The sequence below is a fragment of the Psammomys obesus genome, unplaced genomic scaffold (assembly GCF_907164565.1).
Source record: "Psammomys obesus unplaced genomic scaffold, mPsaObe1.curated_primary_1811, whole genome shotgun sequence".
Lineage (NCBI taxonomy): Eukaryota > Metazoa > Chordata > Mammalia > Rodentia > Muridae > Psammomys > Psammomys obesus.
In genome coordinates, this window is record NW_026585895.1 from 46,017,815 (window position 1) to 46,044,166 (window position 26,352).

General features: G+C 42.3%; 1 protein-coding gene across 1 annotated transcript in view; it reads left to right on the top strand.

Annotated features, from left to right (window-relative positions):
• Positions 1 to 242: 242 nt before the first annotated feature.
• The window catches only part of LOC129671259 (complement C5), an 83,278-nt gene continuing 57,168 nt past the window's right edge, over positions 243 to 26,352 (top strand). Inside the window, exons 1-9 of the mRNA XM_055600012.1 lie at positions 243 to 365; positions 3,639 to 3,831; positions 10,550 to 10,712; positions 13,414 to 13,484; positions 17,076 to 17,167; positions 18,648 to 18,730; positions 20,613 to 20,703; positions 21,486 to 21,600; positions 23,315 to 23,441. Coding sequence (XP_055455987.1) covers positions 286 to 365; positions 3,639 to 3,831; positions 10,550 to 10,712; positions 13,414 to 13,484; positions 17,076 to 17,167; positions 18,648 to 18,730; positions 20,613 to 20,703; positions 21,486 to 21,600; positions 23,315 to 23,441 — 1,015 coding nt within the window. The 5' untranslated portion in view covers positions 243 to 285. The remainder of the gene's footprint in view (positions 366 to 3,638; positions 3,832 to 10,549; positions 10,713 to 13,413; positions 13,485 to 17,075; positions 17,168 to 18,647; positions 18,731 to 20,612; positions 20,704 to 21,485; positions 21,601 to 23,314; positions 23,442 to 26,352) is intronic.

A 26,352-nucleotide genomic window follows, 5' to 3' on the forward strand; every position in this document is an offset into this window, starting at 1 on the left:
CCTAACCCTAACCCTAACCCTAACCCTAACCCTAACCCTAACCCTAAGTTCCTGGGGATAAGTTAACATGAGACACCCATCTTTATTACTGGACACGATAGGATGTTAAAACACATTTTATGTTCATAAAACACCCTCTCGTGCCCTTTTCTGATTTTAGCTTTCTCGCTTAAAGATCTTTTCCTCTGACATTAATAATTAACCAGAGAACTAATTTACCCAAATTCTTCAAACTCAGTTTACTCAAAAGGAAAGTGGCTACAAGAAGGCCATGCCCATAGGTTTATGCCACTTCCAGCCATGGGCCATTGGGGAATACTTTACTTTTTAATTTTCCTGGACAAAACATGGGGACAAGAACAAACGTAAGTAAAACAAGCCTTCTTCCTTTTCCCAGGCATCTTAGTTGTGGTGAAGTGAAAAGGAGGCTTCAACCAGTTGTGTTAATGTGAAAATAACTGTCCCCTTCTGAAATGATAAGTGGACAGTCTCAGCTCCACACGAGAAAGCCGTGGAAGCCTTTTGATTTGGGTGAGTGGCTGAGGATGCGGCCATTCTTGTGGGACTGTGACCTGTACAAATGACGGAAATGACTATTCATTCTCTTATTCGTCAGGAAGTGAAAGCAAGATAGTCAGTTTTCTCGGCATTTATTTCTCACTTGTCCTTGGTGTTTAGTTTGCACTTTTCTTGGTCTAAGGAGCAGTTAAGCCAGAGTGATGCGAATATGGCCGTCATATAAATTCAACTTGATCAAATGAGCCAACAAACCGTCATAATTTTAATTAGTGACGTATCAGTTTTCATTATAATGAGTACCGAAGCATTACCATATAAGAAATAAAATTCAAAACTATGGTTTTAATTACTTGTATATTTATGAGCCAATTTGTCATAATTTCATTGTTACCAAAGTCTTGTCATTTTAAATAGTGACATCATGTGTGCAAATATCTTAATATTGCAAGTTAACTAAATGTTATCTCATTGAACTTATTCTTTCTTTCTTTCTTTCTTTCTTTCTTCCTTTCTTTCTTCCTTTCTTTCTTTCTTCCTTGTCTCACCATGTTGTCTAGGCTGCTCTTAAACCATATGCCCACCTGAACCTCTGGCGTCAGCCCCCTGGCTGGCTGGTACTACAGGCATTTGTTAATATGCTGAGCCTATTCAGTCCATATACAATGACAAGTCCAGACAGAAGTGACTGGCCAAAGATGACACTGAAATGGAGAGAGGAGTTTTACTTACTAAGATTTCCTGTCTACCACTTCAGTTCCTCCTAACTTTCACAGAAATGCGTCTGTAGAAATGCAAACGTAAACAAAACGAGAAAACACCATTAGTATGCCGCATGTGTCTACTCTGAGATTTTATACCAAGGCCACGGTCACTCCAGCACCTCACCTACTTTTATTTACTCCTTTTTGACAGACAAGCTCAGGGAGCTCGAGATTAAACCCCAGAGCCTGGGCCCTGGTGATTCTTGTCTCGTGTGCTCTGAATTCTTCCTGCTCTACTGCATTGGCCCTTACTATAGAAATATTTCCTGTCTGTCTCTGAAAACACAAGGAAGCACAGTAGTTAATCACTCTGTGACTCAGCAATTATTTTTTTTTTGAACCTCATACTAGTTAGCCCTTTTGCCATTGTGACAAAATTCTTGACGTAAACAACTTAAAAGAAAAATGTATTTTGCTCAGATTTCAGAGGCCTTAGTCCATCGCTGCAGGAAGGGTGTGACAGAGAGGGCAGCTCCTGTCGAGGCAGCAGAGAAGCAGAGAGAGAAGGTTGCACTCAAGAGCATCCCTCCCCATCGCATGCAGTCCCTCAGTCTAGAGAATGTTGTCATTTCCCACAGTCCAGGACGACAGTTCTTAGCTAATCCTCCCTGAAAGCAAACCATAGACACAACTGGCCAGATGCGCTTTACCAAGCCCTGAGGCATTTTTCAGACCAAGAAAGATGAGAGTCAAGCTAAGCAGCATGAACACCTTCCTTATAACAGGTTCTGTAGGTGGGAGAAGAGCTTGCATTCCAGCGAAGAAGCAGAGAATGAATGAATGAGTGAACGAACGAAGGAACAAATGAATGCGACAATGACAGAATGAATAAATAAGGACAGGCATCTTCAGTATTATGAAGAAAGAAGTAGAGTACAGAAAGCAAAGACCACTATTTAAAGCTATAGTCAGGAAAGGTTCTCTTACAAAGGTGATATACAGATAGAGCCTGGAGGAAACAAGGAGCTGCCGTGCAAATGTCTGCAGAAAAATAGAAACAAGCCAACTAGTATCCTGTCTGTACAAGCTCAGTGCCCTGACCTTCTGAGGGTATGAAAAAAAAAATAAACAAGATGAAATTTCTTCCCACACAGACCACGTACATTGCTGCTGCATCAATATGGACCAGTTTATATAAAGGGAAGTTCCGCAGCCAGTTATTTAAAACCTTTATGTATTTATTTCTGTGTGTGTGTGTGTGTGTGTGTGTGTATGTGTGTTGGGTCCCCCAGAGCTGAAGTTAAATGTGATTGTGACCCACCGTTTATGAGTTCTGGGAACCAAACTCAAGTCCTCTGCAAGAGCTGCACCTGCTCTTAACTGCTAAGCCACCTCTCCAGCCATCCACAAGCAGCTCTAAGATATGTCTACACATCACATACCTTAGGCTTTAGCATGACCACTGCATAGACAGCTGAGAGTACCTGCATGCTGAGTATTCTTCATTGTCAGCTTTCTATGCCCTAGAGTCACCTGGGAGGAGGGAACTCAGTGGCTGAATCGTCTAGATCAGACTGGCCTGTGGTCGTGTCTGTGAGGGGCTGTCTTCAGTTGTTAGCACGGGAGGGCACAGCCCCCCCCCCCTCCCCTGAGCAGCAGTGAACCAAGCCTGAGCCAGCAGGCAGCACTCCCCGCTGGTTTCTGTTTCAGGTTTCCAACCTGACTGCTCCATTGATGGGTCATGACCTATAAACCTTTTCTGTCCCAGATTGCTGTTGCTCAGTGCTCTCTCACAGCAAGGGATCAAACTAGAACAGCTATTAAACTGAGCAACAGAAAGCTTCTAAGAAGAGTGAAACTGAGGTAGAATTCAATACTTGGATTTTTCTAATTTAAAAACTCTTGATTCTGGTTAAAACAGCTGTGGGGTTGTTTTGTTGTGGTGGTGGTGGTGGCTTTTGTTGTTGTTTTTGTTTTCAAGACAGGGTTTCTCTGTGTAGCCCTGGCTGTCCTGGACTCAATCTGTAGACCAGGCTGGCCTCAAATTCACAGCATTCTGCCTGCCTCTGCCTCCCTAAGTGCTGGGATTAAACCCATGTGCCACCATACCCAGCTGCTGTTGGGGGTCTGATTTCTAGAAACAGACCATTTAATTTCAGTCCATATTATTTAACGATCTTAATCCTTAACAAACGAGTATCTATTGATACAGTGTTTGTCTGTGTTGCCCTGGCTGTCCTGGAACTCACTATGTAGACCAGGCTAACCTCATGCTGGAGTTCAAAGTGTGCGCCACCACCACCCTGCTTGAAATATTTTTTTGAAATTAATCTTGAGTAAAAGGAAAAGATATCAGAAATGTAAGATAGTCTTCAAAGCAAAGGTAGTGAGTGACCTTTTCTGTTCCTGTTTCAACAGCTACGTCATTTCAGCCCCCAAAGTCTTCCAGGTTGGAGCATCTGAAAATGTTGTCATTCAAGCCCATGGCTACACTGAAGCATTTGATGCGACAATCTCTATAAAAAGTTATCCTGACAAAAGAGTGACCTACTCTTCGGGCTACGTTAACTTAACCCCAGAAAATAAATTCCAAAACTCGGCAAAGTTAACAGTATGTATTTGTTCCTCGTTTTCTGTATGTGTTTTTGGTAAAACTTATGCAAGGTTTGAACATTGATGAAATTACACTCATTAGTCTTGCTCCACAACTGGTGGGGTTCTGAGATGGTTAAGAGTCATTGTGATGAGTGAGACACAAAACTCTCAACAGAAAAATTACATTTGCTTTTGTGGGCAAAGCGTGCCTATGCTCACGTTCTTAAAAAGAAAATATTCTCAGCTGGGCAGTGGTGGTGCACGCCTTTAAACCCAGCGCTTGGGGGGACAGAGGCAGACAGATCTCAGAGTTGGAGGCAGCCTGATCTACAGAGTGAGTTCTAGGACAGCCAGGACTACAGAGAAACCCTGTTTGAAACAAATAAATAAGCATTCTCTAATGAACTGAAAATACTTTTAAAGTGAAAATTAGAAATGGAGAGATGTGAGGTGAATGTGCATATGATCTATGGTATATTGCTCACAGAAATCTGTGGATGCTTGTTGAATGTTTGTTAAACTTCATCACTCTAAAGTTGGACATATGAAAGCACACAATGAATAAAAAGAACAAACCGAACAAATAACTTTTCGTTTCATTGAGATATTTTAGTTCAGATTGACTCGAAGCAAGATTTCAGATTTTTTTGAGCATGTTCGTTATAGATGCTGATGGCTTTCGTAAAGACAATTTCGTCTAAGTATGTCATGGGCTTTGACCATGTTTATCCTCCTCCACCCCTCTGCTGCCCCTCTCTCTTTTCCCCTCCTGCTAGCTTGCTTCCTTCCCAAGTCTCCCTTCTATTTCTTTATGTCACTGTGTTTGTGTGTGTATGCAATCTGGGATCCATGATGAGAGAAAACACGCAGACCTGCAATATTTGTTCTCGGAGTCTGGCTTGTTTCACTTACTGTTAAGCCCTCCAGCTGTATCAGTCTTGTCTGCGTGGCTGAACAAAACTCTGCTGCATTTTCTGCATCCACTTATCTGTTGGTGAACATGCAGACTAGCTCTGTAGCTTTGGTACGGTGAATGGTGCGAGGATAAAGACGGCCGGGCAAGCACCTCTGCAGCGTGTTGATTTTATATCCCCCCCTGGTATATGCCCAAGTGCTATACATGGGCCAGAGGTAGCTCTATTTTTAGGAACTTCCATGGTGGTTTTCCTAGTGACTGCGCCAGTTTACATTCCCACCAGCCACCTATGAGGGCTTCCTTTCCCTGAATCTCCACTAGCACTTACTGTTTTGTTATTATTTTATTTTATTTTATTTTATTTTATTTTATTTTATTTTATTTTATTTTATTTTTTTATTTTATTTTATTTTATTGGTGATAGCTGTCCTTACTGGAGTAAAAAGGAATCTCAATTTCAACTGGCATTTCCCAGGTGGCCAAGGATGTCGAACAGACTTTCATAAGTTCATTAGTCATCTCTGCTTCATTTTTTACCGTTGTGTGACCATTTCATTAGCCAGTTTATTGCTTAGATTGTTTGGGATATTTTTGTTTCTTTTTTGTACTTAGTTTTAAAAGATTTTTATTCTAGATATTAATTCTCTATCAGATGAATAGCAAAATCTTTCTCCTGCTATGTAAGCCACTTTTTCACTTGTTTCCCTTGTTGTGAATTTCTTTTGATCACGTTTGTTAGTCATGGGCTATCATCATTTCCTGAACTGTTGGGTGCTGTGCAGAGGGTCCTTGCCCATGTCTGCATTTTAAAGGGTCTTTCCCATGACTTCCTCTAACAGCTTCAAATTTCTCTGGTCTCACATTAAAAAAGAAAACAAGAACAGCAGCATCCCTTTTTTATTTCTGGAATAGTTTGGCCAGGGTAGGATTCATCAGTGACTACGTCTGGGTGGGGGCATTTGTAGTCAGTTTATTATGGCTTCAATCCCCTTGGCTTGCTGTATGTCTGTTTAAGCTGCACATATTCTCTTAGCTTATTTTTGTCAGACCATATGTGTCAAGAAAGGTATCTGTTTCTTGTTTTTTAAATTTATTGCAGTATAGGTTTTCAAAGTTTATTCTAATAGGTCTCTGAATTTCGCCAATATCTGTGGTGATGTTTGGCTTTTCAACTCCAGTTTTAGTTAACCTCTCAGCTATTTATCTGCCCATCCATCCATCTCTCTCTCTCTCTCTCTCTCTCTCTCTCTCTATCTCTCTATCATTAGCTTGGCTGAGAGCTTTGTGTCTCTTGTTTTTAGATTAATTTTTATTTCAATGATATGAATGTGTCTTTGAGAGTGGGTGGGTATGTGACGTGAGTGCAGGTAGCCATGGAGGTCAGAAGTGTCAGCTGTCCTGGGGCTGGAGTTATAGATGGTTGTGAGCCACCTGACACAGGAACTGGGAGCCCATCGGGTCCTCTTGCAAAAGCAGTAGCTTCCTGCTCTCCACCACTGAGCATCGCTCCAGCCCAGTCCCACTTGTCTTTTCAGAGAAACAATTTAGTGTTTCACCGACTCTTCATATTGTGCATTTTTTTCCATTTTGAGGTCTGGCTCGTTTGTGTTCTTGAAGACAGTGAACTGCCTCACTATTTTTGATGTCAGTTTTTTTTTTTAAAATGTAGGCATTTACAGCTATAAAGTTCCCCCGCAGAACCACTTCCAGACTATTTTATGCTTCAGTTTTCATTTGATTCTTGGAGTGTTTTATTTTCCCTCCTTGTCTTTGATGACTCATTCGTTATTCAGTGATGTGTTGTTCAACTCCATGGCTTTGGGCATTTTCCTTTAATTTCTCCAGCTATTGATTTCTAGCTTGAGTCTACTGTTGCTGGAAAGAATATAAGAAATCATTTCAAGATTTTTAGTTAGCCAGCTTTATGTCTTAAAAGATGGTGTGTTTTGGTGGTGTGTTTTAGATGGAGTTCTGTGGATTACTGAGGGAAAAAAAATGTGTTTTCTTTGGTGCTTGGGTAGATATTCTATGGGTGCCTAAGTCCCCTGACACATAAAACCATTTCAACCTGGTGTTTCTTGGTTGTTTTGTTTTGTTTTTTTTATTTGTTGGGGGGTTCCACCATTACTGTGCTGCTGTCAGTCTGGGCCCTTCATCCAGTGTTTCTGGGTGTGCCGATGTTCGTTGCACAACTGTCTCAGGCTGCAACGTGTTCCTAGTGGATTGTTGCCTTAAGTAATATGAAGTGACCTTCTTAGCCTTTTTTGACTAGTTTTTAAGTTGGGTTTTTTTTTTTCAGGGGTCATGATACACTCATTTGCTGGCTAGTCCATTTGCTTGGAATTTCCGTTCAACCCTTCCACCCTAAGGCTGTTTGTCTTTGCCAGTAAGGGGTGTTTCTCGCGGTCAACAGATGAGTTCCATGTTTAAGATCCATCTGTTATACTGTGTCTTTTGATTGGAGAATTGAGACTATTGACAGCCAGAGTTATTATTGAAAGATGTATTAAGTCCTATCATCTTGTTTCGTATTTCTATCCTCATTTGAGCATTGTTGTTCTCTTGTGGCTTATTCTTTCCCATGGCTTCATGAATGTGTTTATCTTTCTCTTCATGGTGAAGGATCCTTTCAAGTGGCATCTGTGACACTGATGTGTGGTCATAAAATTTTTTAGCCAGCGTTTATTGTTGGAAGGTTTTCTTTATTCTTTAGTTATGAAGGATACCTTTGCTGGATATAGTGATCTAGTTTGTCTGTTGTCTTTCACAGCTAAAAATGTGTTTTTCCATGCTCTCTTGGCACTTGAGAAATTTGCTGCTATTCTGGTTTGTTTTGTTTTTATAAGTGATTCTATGCTTCTGACGTGCAGCTTTCTTTGTTCTGTATACTTAGCATTTTAACTATAACACAATGTAGAGAGGTTCTTTTCTGATCTAGTATAGTTGCAATATTAAATGCCTCCTGTGTCTAGAAGCCCATTTCTTTCCCGAGATTTGGACATTGTTCCATTCTGATTTTGTTGAGTATGTTTTCTAGGCCTTTAACTTGAACTCTTTTATTCCCATGAACTATAAAGTTGATTTTTCATGGTGTCCCATAAATCGTATATATTCTGTTCATGATATTATTTTTTTATAGTCATTGTCTGACTCTTCTAAGTTATCTGTATTGCCTTTGAGTCACACCTTCCACTTGATACACTATTGGAAAGGCTTTACCTTGAGTTTTAAAATTCATCTTACTGAAGTTTTCACTTCTAAAATTTCTATTTGAAAAAAAATTAAAAAAAGAAAAAAATTTCTATTTGATTTTTTTTTTACTATTTCTTTTTATTGAACTCCCCTCTTATATTTTCTATTGGCTTCCTTATTCAAATTATATTTTGGCTTCCTAGTTCAAATTATATTTTTTTATTCTCTTTTAATTCAGGAATTTATTCATATGTACTCTTTGAGTTCATTGACAATTTTTATAATCATTATTTTAAATTCTTTGGGATTTCATCTAATTCACATTCACTGGGACCCATTAATATTGCTTGGTAATTTTGGGATGAGTCATGTTGTGATTTTTTTTTTCGTGTTTCTTTTGTTTCTGCAACTGGAGTTGAGCAACTAAGATTAGGTCATTAATTAGGTTTTTTTAATCACCTGTATTTTTTTTTCAGTTAAAATATTTCCCCCCTTCAAGGGGGACTAAGTTGAAGTAGGGCTGAGTTGTCATCCCTTCAGCTCTAGACTAGGGGTGCAGCTCCGTGGCTAAACTCTCATCCCACATGCTCAGGGAAGCAGGCATAATCTCTATTCCTACTCTGAGAATAAAATTCTAACTGCAGAGGCAACCAAAGCTGGTAAAGAAGCCTGCCATGAAAATAAAGTAGGAGCACGTTAAAAACAATCACCCTTTCACCTCCAAGAATTTTAGGACAATAAAGGATCAAAGCAGAGTGTGACTCAGGTACTAGCTATTAAGAGTAAGAATGGGAAGGAAATATTAAGTAAGTAACTTCAAGTAAAATTAACTATTATCATTAAGACAACATACAAAATGGGGGGGGTAAATGGGGATCAATAAAGAGGAAGAGAGGGAACGAAGTAGTTCCAGTTAAAGGTGGAATGATAACAGAAAAGGGTTTTAAAAATGTAACCACACAACCTAAAACAATTGAAGCGCCGGAAAGCCCAGGCGAGGAAGGCTCCTGTGCGGTACAAAATGGTCGGCAAAATTAAAGGTAGGTATGAAAGAGTTCCTGTGTGCTCGCTTGCCTCAGTGCCAATAGAGACTGGATAAAGCCACAGGTGTGTTCAGGTACAGACCATCTTTATATGGTCATGTACATGTACAGGGGTGCGAAGTATTCTCTGTGGTCCCACACCTGAGCGCAGGGGCCACCACTCTCCAGTTCGGACACTAATTCTCTATCATCTTGGTTTTACCTTGACTGTTTGGCTTGCTCTCTTCCCCTAAGAGCCGAATCTTTGCGGCGTTAGGCTTCCTGGGTTGATCCTGCGTCATCTGTCCCACAGGCAGAAGATGCGGTTTTAGGCCAGGCAGAAGCACAGCAGTGAGAGGAGTCTTGAGGTCCAGGGTACTAGAAAGGGCAGTTGCCGGCCTCTCCCTTGGCACCCCTCCCCCCCTGCAGTTGCTGGCCTTTCCCTTGGCACCCCTCCCCCCTGCAGTTGCCGGCCTTTCCCTTGGCACCCCTCCCCCCCTGCAGTTGCCGGCACTTGCTACACTTTTAGTCTCACTCGTGTTTATGGTTCAGACCACACTGCAACACTGGATCTAGAGGTATTCTGCCGGAATCCAGAATAATTTGCCCTGGATTCTCAGAGTGGGCTATACAGGAGGGAGCTTTACCTCTACAGCCACCTGCTCTGTGCCCATCAACTCCAAAGAAAAGATCCTAGCACTCTGTGGGATATGATATATGATATGATATGATATGATATGATATGATATGATATGATATGATATTCAGACCCCAGAGTTCTGCCTGGTTGGACTGCAGACCTCCTCAGTCACTCTGGCGTTGTTGTACTTCTGAGTCTCTGCTTTTTTTTTTTCCATTTAGACTGTGATCTTCACCCCCCTTCTGTGTGTGTATACACGTGTGTTTCCCCCACCCCTTTCTGTGTCTGCATACGTGTTTGTGCATGGATGCATGGAACCATGCACATATTTGTAGAGTCTAGAGGACAACCTCAGCCGTGGTTTCCCAGCTGCCATCAACCTTGTTTTTGATGACAGGGTCTCACTGGCTTGGAACTCACCAGGTCAACTAGGCTGGTTAGGCAGCAGCGCAGGACATCTGTCTTTCTCCACCTCTCAGGTTCCAGGATTACAAATGCTGACCACAACACCCAGCTTTTCTGTAACATAGGTTTTGGGCACTTGAACTCTGGACCTCATTCTTGTAAGACAAGGACTTTACCAACTTTCTTCCCATCCCTTCTTCAGAGTTTCCACAGCAAGCAAAAGATTTTCAGTTACTTAAAGCTAAATTTTCATCATGACATTAGACAATGAGGGGCTTTTTGGCAAAACTAAGTTGCTCTTCTAGCTCTTGTGCCGTGTGGCTGCTTCTGTTTACCGGCTGGTTGAATTGGTTGGGATCTGAGGCTGGGTTTCAGTATGCAGCCCAGGGTGATCCTGAAGCTGGGATTGCTCTGCTTTGGTCTCAGAGCACTAAAAGCTATCCCACTCTCTAAATGAGGTAATATGCAGTATCATTTGCTGGTTCCAATGAGGCTGCAGTGGTTTTGTGGCGGGCTTCATAACCTTCGAGTTATGCTCTGTCCGTTATTGTTCTTACAGATACAACCCAAACAGCTGTCTGAAGGACAAAGCCCGGTCTCACATGTGTACCTGGAAGTTGTGTCAAAGCATTTTTCAAAATCGAAAAAGATACCAATAACCGATGACAATGGATTTCTTTTCATCCACACAGACAAACCTGTTTACACTCCAGACCAGTCAGGTAGAGTATAAATCACTTCTTTGTGGGGAAATTGACACCATATTTTCAGACCTTTTGACACATGAAATTGAGTGCAGACAGGTTTCTACCTTACCCTTCAAAAAACAAAACAAAACAAAACAAAACAAAACAAAACAAAAAGCATTCCTCAGTTCCTGAATAGCTTTTATATTTTCAAATAGCATTTCGTTTTGTAATTTACAGAGAAATTTATAAATAGAGTGAAAAATCAACGATTATATTTGCTGCATTATCAGCTATTTCTAGGTAGACAGAAAGCTTCCCCGAAGTCCTATTTAATCCCAGCACGGGGGGGGGGGGGGCAGACACAGGTATCTCTTAAGTTCCAGGCCAGCCTGGTCTACAGACCTAGTTCTACAACAGCCAAGGCTATATAAACAAACCTTGTCTTGAAAAAACGAAAAGCTTTCTGAGCACTGTAAAATGCTTTTAGAACTTACTCATTAAACAAATAGATTTTTTTTCAAATAAAATTTTGATAAAGTAGAAATATTTATTATAGAGCCATGTTCATTAAAAATGCACGAAGTTGGGACTGAATTCTCAAACCGGGGGGGAAAAAAACGTGGGGAAACCAGATATTTCAGAAGAGATAAGGAAGGTCATGAGAATGTGTGAATACTAATATTCAAACGTCATTTATCAATAAGAGTGTCTGTTGCAACAGTGCCATGGTCATAGTTCCCTCTCTTACATCGGGAAGGGGGTGTAGCCAGCCTGAACCCTGTGGTTGAGGAAAGGAGCCCGCTCTCCCAGCCTGTGAGGGGCTGGGACAGTTCTCCCACTCTCACACCCTTGGGGCTCGCTCACCCACGCCATCAGGGCCAGCTTCACCGTGTTGCCCAGGCAAGGTGCACAATCTGCTCTCCCAGGTGCTGCAGACTGAGGGGCAGGGCCAGCTCACCTGCTCTCATGAGCCCAGGGCCAGTTCTCCAGACTGCCAAGATGATGAGAGGTGAGGGCGACCATAACTCACACCATCTCACGACAGATGTGTGGTGGGGCCTGCTCTCTCCTGCCCTTGCCCTAGGGGCTGGTTCACCTGTGGCCCCGCCACCGAGGTCAGCTCCGCTGTGCTGTCCAGGTGAGGTGCGGGGCTGGCTCTCCCTAGCTCATGACACTGTGGGCGGCTTTCCTGACTGCCGGAGGGGGTGGTGAGGAATCGTCCTCTGTGCTCATGCTACCCAACAGCAGAAGAGTGGCCAGCTCAGATCTCCCACACTCACACCCTTAGGGCCAGCTCACCCACACCCCACCACCAGGACCAGCTCCTCACCAAGACCAGCTCCACTGGGCTGCCTGGGTGAGATGCAAGATCTGTTCTCAGTGCAGCAGCCAGTGAGGTACAGGGCCAGTTATTAAAAAAAAAAAAAAAAAAAAAATTAAGGTGAAAGAAAAAGTTGATTTTTTTTCTAAAAAAAAAAGAAAAGAAAAGCTGAAGTCTCTTTTCATCCCGGTCATACCTAAAATGAAGCACAACCTCACCTCACCCTCCTTTCATAGAGAATGTTTCATGCTTCTTTCACACTCCCTACCACTAGGGTCATCATGCTTGTAGAGCAAGCATGAAGTCTAGATCCCAGAACCCAGGACCTTTCTTGGTTGTTGGGGCTTCCCTTGGGAATGGCCTGCCAGGACCTGATTGCTGAGATCTGGTGTCTTCACTTACTCTAGCTGTGGAAGAAAACAAGAGAACATCTTACAAATGTTTCTCCTTTGGTGACAGATAGTGATAGAGAGTCGTTTAACAGAGGACACGAGAGCCTGTTACCCAGGGTCAGATCCAAGCATGTGCTATTCTTGATGGCGTGTGAATCACCCTCTCACAGCCCCATTTTCCTCATCCGAAAAAAAGATGTCGTACAACGTACTTCACGAAGTTGTACCAATTAATGATGCCGGTGGGTCCTGCCCATGGTGGGGGTGGGCGTGACACCCCTGGGCAAAGGGCCCTGAATTTATAAAGCCAGGCTAAGCAAGCCAGGAGGAACACGCCTGTAAGCAGTGTTCCTTCATGGCCTCTGCTTCAGTTCCTGCCTCCAGAATCCTGCCCCGAGTTTCCGCCCTACCTCCCCTCAGTGATGGGTCTTGCCTGAGAGTAGAAAGCTCATACAAACCATTTCCTCCCCGAGTTGCTTTGGGTCATAGTATTTTATTCCTGTAGGATTTTGTAAGTAGAAGAACACACGCTGTCGGAACCGAACTTTAATTTTTTTTCGCTGACTCTGATAAAAATCATCTCACGCTCTCAATCTAACCACAGGATAGCTACTTGGTGAACAGTTACAGACACAAAGTATTTTGCAGCATGGATGTGGTCTATACCCAGTTGTGTGTTAAATTTAATACAAGGAGCCCCTAACATGAATCTCAGAAGCTCTTTTTCTTTAGAATATACATTTTCATTTTATGGATTGCGCATATTGCTTTTCATGTGAGACTTATCTCGTTAAGAATGACTAGGAAAAATTTAAAAAGTACTGGGCCTGATTGCATAAGCCTATAATCCCAGCTACTCAAGAGGCTGAGGCAGGAGGATGAGGGGGAGTTCAAGGCCAGGCTAACCAATTTAATGAAACCCTGACTGAAAATACAAAATGAGAGAATGAAGTAAATAGATAAATGCAAGCTAGAAACCTTGTTTGTCAGTGTCTGATGACGTCACATTTTTTTTTTGCAGTGAAAGTGAGAGTCTATTCGCTGAACGACGACTTGAAGCCAGCCAAAAGGGAGACTGTCTTAACCTTCATCGTAAGCATTTTCTTCCTGTAAATAATACTTTCACCTTCTTATTGAGGACTCTCCCTCCGTGATCTCATCCTCTCACTATACTAGATTATTTGATGTCATTAAACACTTAGTGTGAATGCGGCATTATAGATTTGCCCCTCTATGACAGACACGTAGAAAGTCCATACAAGCTAAATTAACAAGGAGAAGGATTTTGATACAAACCATCGACATCCCCCCTTGGCTCTAGTTGTTTTTTTGAAAGCATGCCCATCAAGAAGCAATTGACAAAGTCTGGCACAGTGCCACACACCTGTGATCCCAGCACTCAGGGTGGCAGAGGCAGGTGGATCTCTCTGAGTTTGAGGCCAGCCTGGTCTACAAAGTGAGTCCAGAACAGCCATGGCTACGTAGAATAAACCCTGTCTCGAAAAACAAACAAACAAACAAAAGGAGTAATTGACAGGGCTGGAGAGTTGGCTCACTGGTTAAGAGCATTTGTTGTTCTTGCAAAGGACCCAGGTTCAGTTCCCAGCGGCCACATGGAGGCTCACCACCTCCTTGAACACCAGACTTGCATGTGCTGGACAGATGTACATGCAGGCAAAACATTCATGCACATAAGACAATGCAATAAATCTAAAAAAGGAATAAATTAAGCCTGTTATATTAACTCTGATTTATATGATTTTAGTTGTCTTAAAGAAACTTAGATTTTAATGGCCAATATCGTAATACACTCAGCATTTACGTCATTAAACTGAGAGATGATACACAACAGATGGTGTGACACCGTGGTCTTTCCTTATTCGTAAATGTATAGTAAGTTCCCATGGTTTCACCCAGTCTACACACCTGAGACACACTTGAATAATTACTGCAGTTGGCCAACTGCTCACCCATCGACAGTGGTTGTCCCACAAATGACCTATAGGCACATTTTTCTCATCCTCAAACAAATTTAGAATGAACATCTAAAGGAGTGTGTATTAGAGAACAGAACTGTACTAGAATACATATCGAAATGTGCATTAATGACTCAGGAACTCAAAAGGAAACTACAGTGTGGGTGAGCCTTAGAGGTGTTATATTCTTTCTCTGGAATGGGTTCGGAAAACCTTGAGCTGGGTCCGAATGGAAGGAACTGTCATGGGGTCTTTTGAAATAACGAAGGCCAGCCGTGTATAAACTAGCATGAGTCAAATTGATGAGAACAGGAAAAAAAAAAATTAGTGTCTTGTCAGGGTTACTATTGCTCTGATGAAACACCATGACCAAAAACAATGTGGGGGGAAAACACTTCATCACTGTTCATCATTGAAGAAAGTTAGGGCAGGAACCTGAAAGCAGGAGCTGATGCAGACGCCATGGAGGAGTGCTGCTTACTGGCCTGCTCCCCCTGGCTTGCTCATACTGCTTTATTATAGCTCCCGGGACCACCATCCCAGGGATGGCCCCACCCACTCTGGGCAGGGCCCTCACACATCAATCACTAATTAAGAAAATGCCTGACAAGCTTGCCTGCAGCCTGATCTCATGGAGGCAATTTTTCAATTTTGGCTCCTCCCTCCTCTCTGATAACTGTACCTTGTGTCAAGTTGGCATGAAACTAGCTAGCACAGTGAGAACAGGGTAGACACAGGCAAGCACGTCAAATCACTGGTTGTCAGAAAAAGCCTGGAAGAGAGGTCGGCTCAAATGCTCTTTTTTCTACCAGAGTATAAGGTGTGAAGGGGCATATGATTTTTTTTATGCCACATACTGTACATGAACTTGAATGAAACCAAGTCCTGGCACCACATGCAAAGGAAATGGATGCCAGTGTCAGTGAAAGAGCTTCCTAGAGGTCAGGGGCTGAGCTGCAGAGCCTCGGGGAGTCAGGCTATAGGAAGCATCCTACACCAGGGATCTGAGAAAGGCCCATCAGGAGTGATGATGGGACAAAGAGCAGCAGGAAGATACACAGCTGGAAACTATGAGTGTCATTCTGGTTCAAAACAGGCATTTGTTAGTTTTACAATCTGTAAATTAAAAAAAAAAACACACCCCAAATTTCCAGCCATGAATCCTAGTCATGGTAAACAATGTTGAGTTTTGAAGTTAACACACCACAGGAACTCCATGAATCAAAGTCCAAAGTCACTGACCCAAAACACAATGTCACTTATAGGGAAGATTTATGAGAACTTTCTCAGTGACTGTTACCATTTTAAGGGTGATATCATGGTTAAAATGCACACACACACACACACACACACACACACACACACACACACAGAGTTTAACAAAATAAAAGGGTTTTAAAAACTCCAAATGTGTTACTTTACTTTTGTCCCGTATGTTATTAAAGTCACCCCCTTTTTTGAGGCATGATCTCACTGTGTAGCTCAGCCTGACCATGAATTCAAAATCTTCCTTCTTCTCCCTCCCAAGTCCTGGGACGACAGGTGTGGACCTGTCTGGGCTTGCATTTCTCTTAACTGTACAACGCAGACAACAAAGAGATATGGCAGAATCAAAACAGAGGGAAGGAAACACCTTCAAACCAGCCATATTTGTCTTTCATGATCTTTGAACTTTGTCTTTAATACTTAATGAAGTCATGGCTGTTTGTTGGGAAACGGTTTTTGCAGATCAAAGATTGCATAGCGGTCAGAAACTTTAAATGTGGTTTCTGTGCTTTGAAAGCTGTTAGGGTTTCACCATGTCTCCCTAAAGTTCATGAGGTAAAGCTTAATTCTTAGTTTGGCAATGTTGGGGGGTGGGAGACAGTGGGATGTATGCTGGCCAGGAGGGCCCTACCCTTTTAAATTCCAGGTGTTCCCATGGGACTGAGTCCTTGTGGTAGTGGTTAGATCTGAAAAGTGGCCTCTTGCAAAATTTGTTCACTCTTCTACTTTTTTATCGTAAGATGAAGGACTCCCACCCATCTAATGCTATTACCATCCTCTGGGTTTACCAGCTCCCAAAGCCATAAGCCTAAATAAATCTCCATCAGGTGTAAATTATTCATCCCAGGTATTCTCTTTTTAATTTATTTTTTATAAGTTATTCACAATTGTAGCCTCCTCCCTCCTTCTTCCCCCCATCTCTTTCCCCTAGTCCCCAGAAAAGGGGAACCCTGCTCCCCTACCACCTGACCCCAGCCTATCAAGTCTTATCAGGACTGCCTGTATCCTCTTCCTCTGAGGTCTGGCAAGGCCACCCCACCAGGGGAAAGTGATCAAAAAGTGGCCAACAGGGTCCATGTCAGAGGCAGCCCCTGCTCCCCTTACTAGGGAACTCACATGGAGACAATGCTGCCTATTGGCTACATCTGAGCAGGGGGTCTAGGTCTCCTTCATGCATTGTTCTTGGTTGGTGCATCAGTCTCTGCAGGGTTCCATGGGCCCAGATTTGTTGGCTCTGTTGGTCTCCTTGTGAAGCTCCTTTCCCCTCTGGGTCCTTCTATCCCCCCACTCTTCCAAACAACTCCCTGCACTCTGGCCAAAGTTTGGCTGTGCGTCTCTGCATCTTCTTTGATCCCCTATTGCTTGGAGTCTTTCAGAGGACATCTTTATTTTATAGCAACCCAAAGTGGACTAAGGTGCCGGTGTCTGTTTCCATTTAAAGGACCCTGAAGGAGCAGAAGTTGACATCGTAGAAGAAAGTGATTATACTGGAATTATCTCTTTTCCTGACTTCAAGATCCCATTTAATCCCAAGTAAGTTTTAAAAATATATTTGTTATTAAACAAATTTTCTCTAAAAAGCACATCTGGAACTTTTGGTTGTTAAGGAGATACGCAGTCAAATAGAGCCACCTAGTGTTAGCAGCTACAGATGCAAAAGGGGGACTGGAGTAAGATGAAGGCCTGATCTCTGCTTCCAAGGATGAGCAGCAGAGCTGGCCTCAAATTCCTGTTGATCCTCCTGTGTCAGCCTCCTGCCAGCGCTGGGATTACAGGCAGGACTGAGGTGCCTGCCACACTCTTGCCTTTGTAGTTTCCAGTTGATTGGAATTCCCTGAGGGTGACCCCTCGCCTGGACTGCTTGCTGCTTCTCAACAGTCAGTAGATGAGGTACTTGATAGATATTCTTTAATTAATGCTAATGATAATTGTAATATGCACAATACAGGCAATGATAGCATATTCTCACCTCACAAATGAGGCCAAGGTCTCAGCAAACCTGCTAGTCTACAGAAACACGAAGATTCGGACCCACATGGACCATTAACTCTGTGAAGACTGTGACTCTTTCATGTTATTTATGAAAGAGGCTTTTTAAAAAATCCTTTATTGCCTAATCTAATACTTAGTAAATATTTTGGAATAGAGGTTATTAACTAAGGAGGTAACTTTCTTTTTTAGATAAACTAAACTTCATCTCCAGTCATTATTCTATCTATGTAAGGTGTAAACGTTATCATTTACGTTACGTAAGCATGGCTGCGCAGTATATGGTTCTAGAGAATCACTATGGATTTTCTAATGTAATTATAGACTGTAATATAATATTAGCATCACCAAACTCAAGTATTGAGTAAATTCTGAAGTTATCAACAGCCCTTTAAAAAATCAAACATTGCAACTATCTTAAGATAAAATACCTGGAAAAATTATACAATATGAGAAAATCTAATTAATAAATAATTTTATTATCAGAAGAAAAGTACTCAACTATTTCTGCTTATTGCTTTAGCATCTCCCACAAAATATTTATTTAGGCCATGCGTGTCTATATGTGTCGCGCGCGGCCTTTGCCGATAAGGACGACGCAACAACCGAGGATTTCTTCAGCAGCAAGTTTATTGAACAGCTCTTTCTTGCAGATGGTGAAGGACCCAAACCCCGGGTTGTGCTCTGCTTAAATAGCCAGCAGCGCGACCTGTCCGTCTGTAATTGGTGCTCTGTTCAAGTCTTCATAAGCATATGGCTGGCAATTGGAGTGCAGCCTAAACCCTCATTAGCATAAAGCCGCGCATGCGTAAACTGCAGGGCGGCGCAGGCAAGAAGCGCGAAAATGCTGGCAAGAAGAACCAGGAAGCAGGAAGCCGGCGCCATCTTGTAATGGCGGGAGCGGCTCCCGACATATATGTATTCTAACATATTTAAATGGGAATTAATTAATTAATTAAGCTGCCTATGTCAAGGTTAGTAATATTTAATGACATCTATGCTTTCACATATTTTGCTTCCACAGGTATGGCATATGGACAATTAAAGCCAAATATAAGAAGGATTTCTCTACAACGGCAACTGCATACTTTGAAATTAAAGAATATGGTAATCTTTATTTTATTATTATTATTATTATAATAACTAAGAGGAATTTTGCAGTACCTTTGGCATGGCTGGAAGTACTGGAAGGGGGTGAGGGTTGAAAGGTCATAATGACTGAGTAGCACTTAGTTCTGGCTTGCCCTGCCAGTCTTGAAGAAGCCAAACAACCCTCTCCCCGCCAACTTCCCTGGACCGTGTCCTTCATGCCAGGGCTGGAAGAAATGTGGTCCCTTGAGGAACTTGGTTTGTTAAAGTCCTTTCTGGAATTATAGTCTCACGATAGACAAATAATTACAGATAAAGTGAGTAGAACCGATAAGATTCATTTAGAAAATGGGCATGTTCATATTTTGAGATTGATCGTTATCACTGCACCGTAAAATAACTTGTAAGTAGCTTGATTTTCCCGTTTGCTGTTATCAGACTGAACTCCCCTGCTTAAAGCCATTCTTTATTTCCCCGGGAGAGTCACAATAAGGGTAGATAGACGCACAACAGCTAACAAATAGCGGGGGAAATGGTGACAAATCCTGACATTGTGAAACTCAGCCTTAAAGGTTAAGCCCCTGGTAACTTGTTCTAACTGGCCTCTCTCCGTCCTGTGTGTTCACTGCTTCCTGTTCTCTTGCGTGTTCTTCATGTCTCACAAACCGCAGTTGCTGACATCTCTCCAGGCTTATGCCCAACCCACGACAGCAGCCTCCCTGGCGTCACTGTTTCTAAACCATCAGATAATCTCAAAACAAAAACCATCATTTTGTTCACACTGACAAGCACCTAGGGACTCTTTGTTCTTCTTAAATGAACTCCAAGTCCCCAGCTTGAGCTGGTCCCTGTGTGTTTCTGCTTCAGCCTCATTCTATATCACTCTTGACCCCGCTTTCTGCAGCTTTGGGAACATTACACGGGTGTTTTCCCATTTCCCTGCTTGCCCAGTCAGTTCCACTCACGTCTCGTGTCTCAGTCCAACGTTTGTTTACGTGGAGAATCTTTCTTTGGGTTTGTTTCCTAGATAGGACCTCACCACGCCCTCCCATTCGCCACCCATTGCTGAGTCTGCAATGATTTACTTATCCCTGCTGTAGTTTGATTTCCGTGTGATAATAAACTACTGTCCCAGGGTTACTATTGCTGCAATAAAACGCCATGGTCAAAGCAGTTTGGGGAGGAAAGGGTTTCTTCAGCTTACACTTACACATCACAGCTTGTCATTGAAGGAAGTCAGGACAGGAACTCAGGACGAGAAGCTGGAAGCTTGGCCACGGAGAAGCGCTGCTTACTGGCTTGCTCCTCCACTTACTTAGCCTGCCTTCTCCTAGAACCCAGGACCCAGAGTTTCAATAGAATCATCCAAGGGAAAACACTATTCACAATGGGCTGGGCCCTCCCCCCATTTAACACTAATTAAGAAAATGCTCTAAAGGCCTACCCACAACTCCATCTTACAGAGGCATGTTTCAATTGAGTGTCTGTCCTCTCAGGTGACATATATAGTTTGTATACAGTTGATAGAAAACTAGCTAGTACTCCCAGTACAATCTACTGTCCATTATAATAGCTATAATAAAAAAAAAATTTAAACAAGTGATTTTGGTACATCGAGCCTGGATTCACTCTGATCTGAAGAGAGGGACAGCTTATCAGAGATACTGTTATTGTTGCTGTTGTTGATGATGGAGATGATGATGCAGATGGAAAGATGAGGAAGATGATGATGGAGATGATGATGGAGATGGTGATAGATGAGGGAATCATGATGGAGATGATGATGATGGCAATCTTTATTCATGTTTCCTCTTGTCCATCCAGAAGGCACAGCTGCCTGTCATGCTTCAGGGGCCACTCTAGTCAAGCGGTAACACCATCTCTTCATTTCTGTTTCCAGTCTTGCCACGTTTCTCCGTTTCAATAGAACCAGAAAGTAACTTCATTGGTTATAAGAACTTTAAGAACTTTGAAATCACTGTAAGAGCAAGGTAAGAGCATGGCTTTCTCAGGCTAGCTACCTTAAGCTCTGGTCCTAGCTCTCAGAGTTGTGCAAAGCCGGCCTGTGGCTCACTGTGCTCGGTGACTTTGCTGACTGAGGAGACCGTCATGCTGACTGATGGTCTATTTGCCTATCCTGAGTTCAGCTTAGAAGGCAGGAAAAAAGCATCCTAAAGACTGAAGCTCAGATGTGCATTTGTAAGCAACTTGACTTAGAACATGGAGGCTGAATCAGAAAGCTTTACTTACTATCCCATTTTTAACTATATTTCAATTAATTCTTTGGAAAATACACCCATGCATACAATGCCTTTTCATCATATTATCCCCCACCTTTCGCATTGCTCTGGCCAAACTGAAAAGAGGCATTTCATTTCTCTTCTCTGCTTCCTGGTCTGCCTAGGACATTAGCGGCCCACAGCCATGTGCTCCTGTCTCCATGAACTCCACATTCTTTCCTTGCCATTTTTTTTAAATCATGAAGCTTTAAAATAACTTTTAATTTTTTTTTTTTTAGTCAGGTTCTCACTATGTGGTTCCCATCCTGGCCTAGAGGTCCCTACATTGACCAGGGTGACCTTGAACTCAGTAACTCAGTGCTGGGATTAAAAGTCCTATTTTTCTTACTCCGGCCTTCTAAGGGTGGAACACAATAGTGCAGGGGGGAGGGGAGGGAGTACATGTACCTCATATAATTTAAAACTGTTAGATCTTATCTGAGTCACCCACTGTGACAATGTTAGGAAAACAACGTTCTGATATTATTCGACAGATACTTTTATAATAAGGTGGTCCCCGATGCTGAGGTGTATGTCTTTTTTGGACTGAGAGAGGACATTAAAGAGGATCAGAAGGAGATGATGCAGAGGGCAATGCAAGTCGCCACGGTAAGGTGTTTGCCTAGGCCTCGACCGAGGAGGAATAGTTGCTTCTAGTCCCGTCCCCCATTCTAGACACCTGTGGACAGCGAGGCTTCAGATTCCCACTTGGCATCTGTTGCCCTCCTTCCAAGCCCTGGAGCAAGCCAGCTACAGAAATGAGCCATACCAGTGATCTCTGGACTTCACTGAGAGACCCTGACTCGCAAGTGAGGCAGAAGAACAGTCCAGCATGTAGCTGATATTAGGCCTGGGCCTTTACAGAGCACATGCACCCACCCACGCCTGCGTGTTCACACACATGGAAAAATGCATACACACATGATCGCACAGCAGATGCAACGTACACACGTGCATGCAAAATGGAAACAAAACAAAACCGCGCTCTTTGGCACCAGCCTCCCTTGCCAGTTACTGCCATCTCTTCCCTTCCTCAACTTAAGTCAGTCTCTCTTGCCTCCTTCCCTCCATCCTTCCTGTCTCCTCTGTGCCTAATTCCCTCTTATTCCTTGTGTTCTGTCACTGGCACCTTTTCTTTGGGACGTAGCCGCTGACCTCCTGAACACAGTTAGCTGGCCATTCTGCGTGCTCGCTAGGCTGCGAGTGACCCTTATTAATGCACGTTTTGTGCCTTCTTATAGTGTGGCCCTCAGCTGGGGAGGAAGGCACTTAACCCAATGGGTCGTTCAGAAATGCCAAGACTTATTTATAATTGTTCAAAAATGAGGGTGCTCCTGGCATTGAGCAGCTAGAGGAAGGGGTGTCTCTTCAGTGCACAGAGGACCCACACGATGAGAAATCTGTCCATGTTAAGGGCTGACTTAAACCAGTTGCCAGAATTGAGATTAAAGCCCTTGTTCCATTTTCTCTTATTTAACGCCCTCCACATTACACCACAGATGACACTGTCTCTTCATGCACATTTACACATTGATTTTGCATTTTGCATGATCAAGCATTTATCTTCTGTTTTTTTTTAAAGATGTTCTTATTAATTCAATATGTAAATGGAGAGACTTTTTAAAATTCAAGATTCTTCTCTAAGTGCCAAGATTTAAAGGAAATAAAGACAAGGGATGTAGCTTCAGGCATGCTTAACAAGCATCAAGTCCCGGGTTCAATACCAGCATAAGTCAATCAAGCTAAATCAGACAAAAATGACTGCCTTCACAAGTCAAACCATCTTCAAATAAGAAATAAATCAAAACAGAAGAAAAATAGTGTCTTTTAATAATTCAACAATGTAATTAGTAATTAAATAATGACATAAACAAACCTCATGTCTCTTAATTTATTGCATACTATATTATCAACTGGTACCCAAAAGACTGTGTGATGACCAAACCCTTCCACATCCACAACTCTGCATGAACTCATTAGAAAGTACCATTCTGGCTGAGCAGTGGTGGCGCACACCTTTGATTCCAGCACTTGGGAGGCAAAAGCAGGCAGATCTGCGAGTTCGAGGCCAGCCAGTTCTACAGAGTGAGTTCCAGGACAGCCAGGGCTACACAGAGAAACCCTGTCTTGAAAAACAAAAACAAGACAGAACAGAAAAACAACATTCTGGCCTTCACTGTGGGCTCAGTCATTCACTTTACATGTGACAATAATACATGGTACCTATAATTTGCCTTCAATTTAGAGGCTAGTAAAAGCAGACCGAAAGCTTTCCTTGTATGTCCTTTATGATCTGACTCTTCCTTTTTTACTTCTTTAAAAGCTGGTCAATGGAGTTGCTCAAGTCACATTCAATTCTGAAACAGCAGTTAAAGAACTGTCATATGACAGTCTAGAAGATGTAAATGACAAGTACCTTTATATCGCTGTAACAGTCACAGAATCTTCAGGTAAGTTTGTGTGTGTGTGTGTGTGTGTGTGTGTGTGTGTGTGTGTGCGCGCGCGTATGTGTGCGCGCGCGCGCAAGAGTGCCTGTAACATTCTTTTGGTATATATTTAAACATATCAATGGTGTAAAGGATTTCTGCAATTCTTTCATATTTTTAAAAAAATTTATTACAATTTATTCATTTTGTATCCCAGCTGTATAGCCTCCTCCCTCGCCCCCTCCCAATCCCGCCCTCCCTCCCTCTTCTCCTCCCATGCCCCTCCTCCAACCCCCTGATAGGGAGGTCCTCCTCCTATCTGACCCTAGCCTATCAGGTCTCATCAGGAGTGGCTGCACTGTCTTCTTCTGTGGCCTGGTAAGGCTGTTTCCATCAGGGTGAGGTGGTCAAAGAGCCAGCCACTGAGTTCATGTCAGAGAACTCAGTTCTCTGTTCCCATTACTAGGGAATCTACTTGGAGTTTGAGCTGCCATGGGCTATATCCATGCAGGGATTCTAAGTTATCTCCATGCATGGCCCTTGACTGGAGTATCAATCTCAGAAAAGACACCTCTGACCAGATTTTTTGGTTCTGTTGCTCTCCTTATGGAACTTCTGTCCCTTCCAGGTCTTTCTATCTCCCCCTTCTTTCATAAGATTCCCTGCACTCTGCCCGATGTTTGGTTATGAGTCTCAACATCTGCTTTGATACCCTGATGGGTAGACTCTTTCAGAGGCCCTCTGGGGTAGGCTCCTGTCCTGTTCCCTGTTTTCTCCCTCTTCCAATGTCTATCCCATTTGCCTTTCTGCATGAAGATTGAACATCTTACCCAGGGTCCTCCTTCTTGCTTAGCTTCAGGTGTACAGATTTTGGTATAATTATCCTGTATTATATGTATAATATCCACTTATAAGTGAGTATATACTGTGTGTGTCCTTCTGCTTCTGGGATACCTCACTCAGGATGATCTTTTCTAGTTCCCACCATTTGCTTGCGAATTTAATGATTTCCTTGTTTTTAACTGCTGGGTAGTATTCCACTGTGTAAATGTACCATAATTTCTGTACCCATTCTTCAACTGAGGGACATCTGAGTTGTTTTCAGATTCTGACTATTACAAATAAAGCTGTTACAAACATGGTTGAGCAAATGCCCTTGTTGTATATTTGCACATTTTTTGGATATATGCCTAGGAGTGGTATAGCTGGATCTTGAGGTAGCACTATTCCTAATTGTCTGAGAAAGTACCAAATTAATTTCCAAAGTGGCTGTACAAGTTTACATTCCTACCAGCAATGGAGGGGTTCCCCTTTCTCCACAACCTCTCCAGCATGTGTTGTCACTTGAGTTCTTAATCTTAGCCATGTTGATGGGTGTCAGGTGAAATCTCAGGGTCATTTTGATTTGCATTTCCCTGATGACTAAGGATATTGAGCATTTCTTTAAGTGTTTCTCTGCCATTCGATATTCCTCTAGTGAGAATTCCCTGTTTAGCTCTATACCCCATTTTTAATTGGTTTACTTCATTTGTTGCTGTTTAACTTCTTTAGTTCCTTACATATTCTGGATAGTAATCCTCTGTCAGACACAGGGTTGGTGAAGATCCTTTCCCAGTCTGTAGGCTGTCATTTTGTTCTGATGACAGTGTCCTTTGCTTTATAGAAGCTTTTCCATTTCATGAAATCCCATCTATTGATTGTTGATCTTAGAGCCTGTGCTGTTGGTGTTCTGTTTAGGAATTTGTCTCCTGTGCCAATGACTTCAAGGCTATTCCCACCTTTTCTTCTAACAGATTTAGTGCGTCTGATTTTACGTTGAGGTCTTTGACCCACTTGGACTTTAGTTTTGTGCAGGGTGATAAATATGATCTATTTGCATTTTCTACATGTAGGCATCCAGGCGGACCAGCACCATTTATTGTATGGTTTTGGCTTCTTTGTCAAAAAGCAAGTATCCGTAGATGTGTGGGTTTATTTCTGGATCTTCAAGTCAATTCCATTATCCACCATTCTTTTTCTATGCCAGTACCATGCAGTTTTTATTACTATTGCTCTGTAGTACAACTTGAGATCAGGGATAGAGATACCTCTAGATAATCTGTTGTTGCACAAGATTGTTTTTAGCAATTCTGGGTTTTTTTGTTTTTCCATATGAAATTGAGAATTGTTCAAGTTCTGTAAAGAATTGTGTTGGTATTTTGATGGGCATTGCATTGAATCTGTAGATTGCTTTTGGCAGGATGGCCATTTTCATTATGTTAATCCTACCGATCCATAAGCATGGGAAATCTTTCCATCTTCTGATATCTTCTTTAATTTCTTTCTTCAGACACTTGTAGTTTTTTTTTTTTTAAATAGCTCTTTCACTTGCTTGGTGGGAGTCACACCAAGGTACTTTATGTTATTTGTGGCTATTGTGAAGGGTGTAGTTTGTCTAATTTCTATCTCAGCCTTCTTGTCTTTCACATACAGGTGGGCAACTGATTTCTTTTAGGTAATTTTATATCCAGCCACTTTGCTGAAGGTGTTTGTCAGCTGAAAGAGTTCTCTGGTTGAATTTTGGGGGTCACTCATGTATACTATCATATCATCTGTGAACAGTGATACTTTGACTTCTTCCTTTCTGATTTGTATCCCCTTGATCTCCTTTGTCTTATTGCTCTAGCGAAGACTTCAAGTACTATGTTGAAGAGATATGGAGAGAGTGGGCAGCCTTGCCTTGTCCCTGATTTCAGTGGGATTGGTTCAAGTTTCTCTCTGTATAGTTTTTTGTTAGCTATAGGCTTGCTGTAGATTGTCTTTACTATGTTTAGGTATGTGCCTTGTATCCCTGATCTTTCCAAGACTTTAAACATAAATGGGTGTTGGATTTTGTCAAATGCTTTTTCGGCATCTAAGGAGATGATCATGTGGTTTTTCTCCTTCAGTTTGTTTA